Source organism: Papaver somniferum, chromosome 10 (genome assembly GCF_003573695.1).
Source record: "Papaver somniferum cultivar HN1 chromosome 10, ASM357369v1, whole genome shotgun sequence".
In the NCBI taxonomy this organism is placed as follows: Eukaryota; Viridiplantae; Streptophyta; class Magnoliopsida; order Ranunculales; family Papaveraceae; genus Papaver; species Papaver somniferum.
The window spans coordinates 152949232-152959676 of NC_039367.1; the positions used below are offsets into that span (position 1 = coordinate 152949232).

Here is a 10445-nt window from a genome sequence, read left to right on the forward strand (position 1 = left end):
AAAAGTACCATATGAGAAAGAATTCCGGTGTAATCCTAACATGGAAGCAGTAACATACATTCTGAAACAAAATTTTCGTTAATCCCGCCATCCTGAGATTGCAGAGCTACATGATCAGTTTACCATCCTGAGATTGCGATGCTAAATGATCAGTTCAATTTGAGTCAAAAATAAAATAAAAAAAAATGATCAGTTCAACCGTTTTCGCTTGTAATATATTAGGAGGATATCAACAATTCGGCTTGAGAATAGACGCTAAATTAATCATCAAATCATTCTACTGAATTATCGAGGTTTGATGGGACACTATTCTGCATTCCTTTTTGGTTTGACAGTAAGAATTGAAAACATGGGTTCTACATTTATTTTTCTTTCTTCTAAGGTTTTTGTTGTCCTAGTTGGCCTATATGGTCATATACAATCGTCAGTTTGCAGTTCTTTAACAGCAAGAAATGAAAGCGAAGTCTTATGACATACCTGAATTGAACTTCAAGCCACATTTGAGAGCTACTTAAAGCACAAGTAATGAGTTATACCTGGGAACTTTCTGAAAATGTATGTAAAACCACACAAAATTTGGTAAGAAACCTGAAACTATGATTACTTTGCAGATCATTACAAATATGGATCAAGCTTAAGAGCAACTAGGAAAATCCCTACGAGTTTTCCAACATCCCTTCATTAACTTCTCCTACATCATCAGAAGCCCTAGCATTTTCCTCTTCTCCACATGGCCCATAGCACCAACAACAAATTACAAAGTAGAAAAAGTTGACCACACTCAAGAAAGTAAGAAACCAATAATAGTAATCATAGTGACCCAAATTAGGATTTCTGGACACCCAACTCTCTTTGCTATCACCACTCTTGGTAACTTTATCAACAACACTTATGATTAAACCCCCTAACAAACCCGAAAAAGCTGTACCCAATGTGAAAAATGCCACTGCAACGCTAGACATGCTCTTTGGAAGCTGCCTGTAATAAAATTCTATTTGTCCAATTGCATTAAAAGCCTCCGCTAAACCAATCAAACAAAATTGTGGCACTAACCATAGTGCCGATATGGAAAAGTTTTCTTCGACTGAATTTCTTCTGCGAATGCGTTCTACTATTCCTGCAACAGCCATGGCTATGCATGAGAGCAATAATCCAATACCCATTCTTATTGTTGCACTGATCCCATTTGGCTTTCCGGTGTACTTTGCAAGTATGGGAACAATTACTCGATCATAAAACGCTACCCATATTGTTAACGTAGTAATTGTGAACAAGGCAAAGGACCCTGCTGGAATTTCAAAGTTAGTGGTTATGTGTCGATTCATGGTTTTTGCTTGGAGAACTGGAATGGAGTTCTGTGAGAGTGTCATATAGATCATGAAACCGGTAGACCAGATAGGGATAACTCTGATTAGTGATTTGAGGGTTTCTACTTGACTGACAGTGCAGAGCTCCCACAGTTTGGCAGGTGATCCGTCAGGTTTTAAATCTTCTACGGGATCTCTAATGATGCAAGCTTTATTTAGAAACCTACACATATTGCAAGTAAAACATAATTATTGGCAGTTTCTTTTTACTCTGCCAGCTCTGGAACATACTAATTTTGTTTGTTTTTTGAACACCCAAATGGATGGGCATATTGTTAGGAAAAATTGTTCCCACACTGACAATAGTCTATTTTAGGGTTCATCTGTTCAAGATCAATAAGCTTTGTACTCTTGTGGTAATAGTAGACAGATAACTACTAAAAATGTGATTTTGGTGAGAGTGGTACCTTAGATTGTTTGATGGTGCAACAGGCTCTAAATCCTTGCTGTAGTAATAAACCCCATCCGAGTTGATTGTGTGGGGAGCAAGAGCAAGATCAAGACGTCTATTTCTCCATGCCGCTACGAAGACTTTAGCAAATCCAGTAAATAGGCTTGTGCTGGCTTTCACTTTGATGTAGAAAGAATTCCCAAGGAAGAAGAAAAGAGCAGACAAGAACATGAGCATGGCAGGAACTGCAAAACCCACTTTCCATCCCAAGTGATCTTGAATATAAACGATAACTGTCAAGGCAAGCAAAGTTGAAATTCCAATTGTAGCATAATAAAAGTTGAAGTAGGTCTGTAATGTCTCTTCATTTTTTGCGGGGTCATCTTTTTGGGGCAACTGATCGGCACCAAATGCTATCGAACACGGTCTAATGCAACCAGCTCCAATAGACATTAGTCCAAGAGATGATAATAGAAAAAGGAACTGAGCTGGTGTCGCCGAGTCACATACATTTAAAGACAAATCACAAGGTTTCGGTTTCATTTGTGGAAACATTGCTGTCAAGCATAGCTGGACTATCCCCTGCAAAATTGAAATCCCCACATAATAACAACATAAGCAATCCCCACATAATAACAACATAAGCAACTAAACAATGGAACATTGAAGTTCAATTTCATCTGCACAATTAAATTTCTTATCATCTACATTCGAAGACGAGAACAAATTAAACAGGCGGTCAATTGCCTAAATTGCATTCACATAGGGTACATATACTTCAATTTCATACTGTTAAAACTAGTCCAATAAGATGCTAACAAGATTAAAATTTAGTAAAAATTCATAAAGTTTTAGAACTTACAAGAAAGCTAGCAATGGAACCCAAAGCAATAACTCTGAATCTTCCCAAGTATGAATCAGAAAGAAAAGCCCCAAAAATAGCCAAGAAATTTGATGAAGCTGACCACATAGACAAAATAGTTACCCCAGTAGCAATACTGTAATGGTACTCATTCATCAAATACAAAATCAAATTTGGTTGAATCCCATAGCTTGCTACTTTCTCAAATGCTTCATTCACTGAAAAAATCCCACAAATAATTCTTTCAAATTTCACTCAAATCACTTAAAAATAAAAACTTTTATTTTTCTCATAAAAAACCCAAATTAATGATAACGATGGAACTTTTACCTATGATGAAAGGAAGGGTTTTTAGACCACCCTTTGTACTTGAATTCTCTTGTATGGGGTTTTCTTGATTCTGAGTTTGCTCCACTAATTCCATTTTCTCCTCCTCTGCTTCTCTGTAGCTCATCTTTATTCGATTTTGCAATTAGGGTGTTGGGAATTTGAGGTTGAAATTCACATTCATTCATTGATTGGATCATGGCTGATGGATATGGTTTCTGAATTCAATGCGAGTATGTCATCAATCTTAAGTTTTTGATTATTTCTAGGCTGAAAACAGAGAATGGATGTTGACTTGGGACTGAAAATTAGGACTGAATTCGTTGCGAGGATGACATAACCCATGAGGCCGGTGCTCACGCCAAGAAAAACTGAAAATATTCAATGTAGTTTAGTGTTGACCAGGATGGTCTTGACTTTTGACCAGGGATGCATATATTTGGGAGCCAAATTAAAACTAAACTTAAACTCATATTCGCAACACCCTAATTAATGTAGTTTAGTGTTGTTTTAATCGTAAAGCTGTTCTTGTGTTTGAAAAAACTAAAACTAAACTAGAACTCCCTTTCCTTACTTCTCTTGAAAAAGATCTCAAACAACTGAATTAATATCTGCACCGATACAGGTGTTGATGATGTAGAATCTACAAAAATGCCCGATGATCAGTTCGATGACGGTTCTTTAATATCAAATGTTCGAAGAGTTTATGTATATGATGAAATGCCAGCCAAACTCAACGATGATCTACCATGCTATGACATGGATGACAAGTGTCGCACAATGATTGCGCATTACAATGTTGCAGGCAAAGTCAGTACTTCGTTTTAATGACGCATTACGAAGCCATAATAGCGGTATATTGTATAGATCGTCAAACACTAAGATGGTGGCACCCTGCAGGGCCAATGAAGCGCAAAGTTAGCGCTACACTGTAAAGATATTTGGCTAAGTAATGAAGCTTATTGGCCGACACAATAAGACTTCATTGAGGGAAAGGCAAGACCAAGCCAAAGTGGCAAGATGCAACATCCAACATGCGATGTTGGCATTACGGCATATCCGTGGAATTGAGTTGGCCCAAACTCAATGATGATGCAAGAAGGTAGAATAGGCCAAGAGTTGGTCTATGGAATTAGTTTAAGGAAGGCCAAAGCTTGGACAATGCAAAGAAGCTAGTAATGCAAGAGTTGCATGGCTATTGTGAAGCAAAATTGGCTAAGTGAAGCATATGACGCCATGAGGAATTGGCCTTGATGTTTAAAGCCCAAGGATGGTCCGTGCATTAGCATAGAGCAGGAAGTTGGCAGGGCCAAGGCGGCTGAGCAAAGGTTCAAGGCTAAATCCTATAAATCGCAATGGTTGTGCAATACAGCTCAAGTGACAGTTAGGAGTTGGTTACGAGCTTCACAAGCATGCCAAACACGCGAGACAAGGAAGAACGGTTATAAAGGAAGTGTATAAGCGTGTGAGAAGGTTCTTAACTGCAATAGAACAGGTGTTGGATGATTGGCGCGAGTTGGAGAAAACTGGCCAGTTTGCACAGTTGTTGGCGGTTACAGAACTGCTCCATGGGACAAATGGATGTCCCATGAGTGTGCAACGGTTGTGCACGGTTTGTCCAAGTAAAGCTGTTTTATAAATGGTCTTAAGGCATGGAAAATTCGGCAGCTTTGCATATGTGAGTGAGAGACCCAAAATAGGAGAGTCTGTGTAAGTCCCTAAGTGGGCAAGTTTTGTATTTCTTCCCTTTGATGCAATAAAAAGAGTTGATTGTGTCATGTTCTAAGTGTTCTTGGTTGACTGATTGTTGTTACCAAAGTATGAAAAAGTTTGAATGCATTATGCATGGGGTGCATTTGAGAAGTTTAGAGAAGTGAAAGATGGATGTAAAGAATTCTGTTGTTGACCTGGAGAGTTGGCTGTTTGCATAGGTGCAAACTTATAAGGTTGAAGGGCAGGTGGGTGAAGCTTAATTCACAGAACCACTATGCTGTCGGGTTACACTTTTGCAGAAATTTGCAAGAGGCATTTGGAGGTGTGACAATTTGGGTATCAGAGTTGTGTTTGGTACACAATTCGAGTGTAATTGATGGATAATACACTGGTGATTCTTTCTCTCTTAAGTTATTTTCCTGTGAGCAAGTAAGTGGCGCATTATTTTTAGAGTTTTGCATTAGAAATGAATTCTAATGGCATAATGATCGACGAAGAACTACCGGGTACGTTTGATCAGCTATAGGAGTATGGTGTACTTGGTGATATGACCATCGACATGGGTTGTGATGGCCTTGATAATCCTATTATTTCTGGAAAAAATGGCATGCTAGATTCACTTGGAGTAAGGACGACAGATTGGTTTAAAGAATTCGATGAAAGGGTAGGTGCAGTGGAAGACAAGGTGTCTGATGCAACCCTTTTGAATTGCGAAACCAATGCTGAAGTGGCTGAATTAAAGGTGCAATTCATCCATGCGAAGCAAATGTCTGAGGAAGTGACAAGCATTCGCGGGTAAATCAGTAATGGCATGTTTGCAGGGGCGAACGTGCATGCAGAAAGCTCTAATCGAGTCTCCGAGCCAAGAGTTTGCGCAGGTTCCAGAAATGCTAGAGAAATAGATAATTTATTGTATGACTTTGAGGCATACTTTGAGGCGAATGGAACTGGGAAGGACAAAAGGTAACTCTCGCTGGTAATTACCTTGGTGGTGATGCAAAGGTTTGGTGGAGAACTATGCGGCAAGAAGATGAAGTTGCTGGTTACGCCAATCCAATGTCATGAAATGACATGAAAGATGGACTGAGATGTCAGTTCTGGCTAAGCAATAATGCTTGGTACGCAAGAGAGAGTTTGCGTAGGATAAAAATGATGGGTATACCACAGGGCTATACTGAAAAATTCCTTGCATTGTTGCAACAAGTATGTGGCATGAGTAAAGAAGATCAGATGTTCCAGTTTCTGGCTGGCACGAGTTCGAGTGTGATTGCTGAACTCAATAAGTGCAAAATCCATAGAATCCAGATGGCTATTCAGACGGTAAGAGAGCTTACCAGTTGCACAACGACTGAAGATGTCCAAAGATGTGAAGGAAAGGCCAAAGGGAAGGAAAAATCTGTAGGCAGTAAGCGCAAGCATGAACCAAATGAAGATGAATTATTCCCTTCAACCTGAAGTATATGGGATGTTTCATTTGCAAGGGCTTACATTTCATTAGAAGATGTCCACTAAAGGAGCCACTTAATGCATATGTTGGTGATAACTATGGCAGTCATTCCAGCAAGACTCGTGAAGGCCGAAGTGAAAGTTCCAGGAAGAGGCCTCGCGGCGAAGTGGTCGCTCACTTCGACAAAAGAAACTAATCTAAGAACAAGATTAAGTGTTGTTGTCTCCATTGGTAACACTTTGTCGCCATAAACAAGAGTATTTTCTGGCCTTGTTTTTGTTAGAGCACTGCTCGGTCAAACTCGCAGGCGTTGCTATGTCAAGCATGTTTGTCAATGTCTGTGATCAAAACTATAAGTCTTGATTTCATCTACTTATAGCTAAGTCTCGGACTAGGATAAAAAGTGTACTTGAGATCAAGACTTCATGGCGATCATCATACAAAGACGAAGAACTACTCAAGGAACTCGTGGAACTTCATCGACTAAAAGGTATGTGGAGACTTGAACTTATCTATCACTTAAAAGTCTATATACTTTATCTCCTATCTTGAGACAAAAGTCGTATTGTTATATAGAATTTGATTATATACATTTGTTATTTCGAGCTGAGTCTATCTCGCGTATCTATTTCTCGAAATATGTGTTAGTAACCTTTCGCTTTATCCAAGTTCATCTTTACTAATGACGAAAGTCATATTAAGTTTCAATTACTTGAAAATGGCTTTGACGAAAAAAGGTTTGTGAATAACAATCATATAACGTCCTCTAAGAATGTTTCAAGGACTGAAATGAGAGTTTATAATATATACCCTTGAAGGATATAAACATTGTGTGGTAACACATATGTGTGTAAGTCCTTATTCCTTGAACCAAAGTATGCGTACTTTGCTGCTCAGGAAAACCGGAACTAAAGTACGCGTACCAGTACGTGCACCATCGGAAGTTCACGTCCCGTGAAAATCTGTTGGAGTTTGTAAACTGAAAACAAACTCATTCCGGGTACTTAAGTCCGCGTACCAGTCCGCGTATTTAGGTTGGTTATTTTCTAAAAACGATTATTCCTAAACTTAAACTAAGGAATGCATAATTGCAAACCGTGGCTATAAAGTTCATGAATTGATTCAAGTGAATCAAATCGTTTTTGCTTCGATTGTGTCTTGTATACTTCTATAATATCTAAGCAATTGACCAACTCTCTAACTAGTTCATTTGAGTCATTTGAACTAGTTGTGGTAAAGAAGAATATGGTTGATATGGAAGTGCTCATATGGCTAACTATTTGGTTAACTACCGTTGAACCAATGGGTACGGTTACACAAACCTAACTAAACGTGCATTTCATTTGTGTGTAACAAGCTAAGTTAGATCTAACGGTTGAAAGATATTAGCTTGAATCTAATCAGGTTTTCATCTAACGGTGAATATTGAATGCTTTGTTACTAAGCTAACATTGATTGCAAACCCTGATTTGAAAGTTTATATAAAGGAGAACTCTAGAAACTGGGAAACCTAATCCCCACACCTTTTGTGTGATACTATTTGTATTAGCTAGAGCCGATTCTCATTTAACCTTAGGTTTCTTTTCGAGATCCTGTAGGTTAACGACTTGAAGACATCATTGGGATTGTGAAGCCAGACCCAACTATTTTCTCTGTAGTTCCGTGATCTGATCTTGCTGTTTCTATCGTATTTGAGTACAATCGTAACATTGGCTTGAGATTGATTTCTCCGATAGGCAAGATATAAAAGAAGTCACAAACACCTTCGTCTCATCGTTTGTAATTCTGCAATATCTTCTTTCGCTAGTCGATTAAGATTATCGTGAGGTGATTGATAATTCTAGGTTGTTCTTTGGGAATATAATTCCGGGTTATCAATTGGTTCCTGTTCACCTTAATCTATCAAAAGACGGAACAAAAACTCGTAGGTATTTCTGTGGGAGACAGATTTATTGATGGGCTGTCATACGCACAACAAATTAATAAATATATTTCCCACTAATTAACTGGTAATATAGCGTTAGTAAGAGATCGTTCCTACAGAGAGCTGTGTAATTGATAGGTTATTTTTATTAGCAAAATAAAGTAAATAACAAAGGTGGATTGGTTTTAAGATAATAAAAAGACAATAAAGAAGAAAGAGATGATTAAGGAATCCTTTGCCGTTACCAAGCGTTAACATGATTAGAATACTTATCTATCTTCCATTAGAACCATTCATCACCAACCGTAGAATAGCGGGTATGCTTAGCTATCCCCAAAACTCCTTGTATCACCGGATAACAGGTACACTTAGTCACCGTATTCTATTCAACTGATCCTCCTTGAGGTACGCTTACAAGGTGTAACTCAATGAACGCTTTAGGGTTTGTGAATTTAGGTTTCATTCCAGTAGTTAAACTCAGTACGCTCGGTTCACTTACTGGTGTTGTTTCCACACGCGATTGCTTTACAGAATCCCTCTGCAAGGTCTCATGTTTTCTACTTGTGTAGGAGATGCACGGCAATTACGGATCGTTCAACTCGCTACTAGCAATAGAATGATTAATAGACTAATCTAGCGTGCACTCCAAACTAATCTAAGAATCAATCATAAACCCTAGATATAATGAAAACAAAAAATGATGATTAAAACCTCAAATAGACTTGTATTATTAATAAAGCTTCACGCTTAGAACATTGAATTCATCCTTAATTAACAAAGGATTTAGCTACTCATATTACAAAGAAGATGAATCATGGTGGTTTCCCCCTAAAGGGGTAAACCCTAGGTTTTGACGTAGAACTTGTGATATGAGATTCGATATGATATATTTCTACATGACCTAATACCTTTTTATAGGTTTACATTACTTGGTATCCAAGTATTTAGTTAGGTTCAAGAACCTGAGCCGAAATAACGAAATAACGAGTCCAAACGTGCCCCTAGGCTTTTCAAAGTGTAAATACACGTTTCCCATTTGATAAGTTCACGAACCCGGTCCGCAAACTTCAAAATCCAGCAGATATTTTCGGAATTAAGTCTGTGAACCCGGTCCGCAAACCCAGTTCGCGGACTGCACTATCTTCGGTTTTCAATAAAACTATTTTGGCCACAACTTCTTCATCCGAACTCGGAATGACCTCATTCTTTTTGCATTCTTTTTGTATTTCAATTATCTTCAATATGGTGATGAGAAATCATTAATTTGAATGAGTTAATATCGGTCTTTGTCCCTTCTCTTGATATTGAGCGTTTTGCTCCTTTTCGTCGCACTTCTTCCGCAACTCTTGGACTTGGTGGTTATATTTTCAATTGAGTTGTAGTAAGATGATTCGTCCACTCTGATTTGTTGAGAATTTGTTTTAAGACTTAATAAAGAAAATAAGGAAAAATATATACACACAATTTGTCACAAGATGAAGAGACGCGGGATTCCACTACTTTTCATATTGTTATGGTTCAGTCATTAACTCTAGACAATATATCTCAAACAAAAGAAGTTGTGACTCTAGTTCTTTGCAAAAAATAGATTTCGTAACATATTATTTGTAAGTTAAAAGCATGACGCATCTAAAGCATTTAGAACTAAGCATGCGACATCTAACAAAATAACAAATAATTAATAGAAATCATAAAGCAATTAAATCAATGCAAATAGTCAATAAAAGAATTAATTCATTTACCACAATCATGAAAAGTTGCTTCCTCCGTCGTCCCAGTGATGGGGTTTAGCTCCACATGGTGAAAACACACTCAGAATAATTTTTCATTGCTCAAAAGTGCTTACAAGAGGTGAAAATATTATAAAACAGAAAAAATCTCTGCACCTTTCTATTATACGCTCTGTTTCTTCCCCTAACTCTCCATTCCCTTTTGTGTGTCCCCCATCACCTATTTATACCCAACAGATGGATATATCTCGAGTTAATGCTCACATATTCTGACGATTAATAAAGTATCTCCCAAGTATTTTATCTTTATTTTCACACGTAGAAGAGATGTCAAAATCTTTCAGAACTTCCCTAAACTGATAGATACGAATCCCAGGGGATTTTATATTCCCATATACTGCATTAACTTGCAGATAATAACAAATCTTCGAGATATTATTCTTTCCCTGTTGACTCAAATATACACGAAAATCTTCTATTTTGTCGATCAAAAACTAGTCAGCAATCCTACTTCGGTGTGTCAAATCATTCCCAATCAATACTGTTGAAAATCTCCGACAAAAATCTCCACAAGATTTCGATAGTATTTCCACCTTCTCTGTTCTATAAAAGGAAAGAAATTTTCCCTTGTTTTACTCTTCAAAACCATATACCAATCCTGTTTTACCGAAACAGGATACATCA

General features: G+C 37.8%; 1 protein-coding gene across 1 annotated transcript; it reads right to left on the reverse strand.

The window, feature by feature from the left end:
• Nucleotides 1-575: 575 nt before the first annotated feature.
• LOC113317701 (protein NRT1/ PTR FAMILY 1.2-like) lies at nt 576-3274 on the reverse strand. The gene is made up of 4 exons (XM_026565847.1): nt 2951-3274; nt 2621-2838; nt 1775-2340; nt 576-1530 (listed from the first exon to the last, which is right to left on the reverse strand). Exons 1-4 carry the CDS (start codon nt 3072-3074, stop codon nt 657-659), a joined length of 1782 nt encoding a protein of 593 aa, XP_026421632.1. The 5' UTR covers nt 3075-3274; the 3' UTR covers nt 576-656.
• Nucleotides 3275-10445: the final 7171 nt, after the last annotated feature.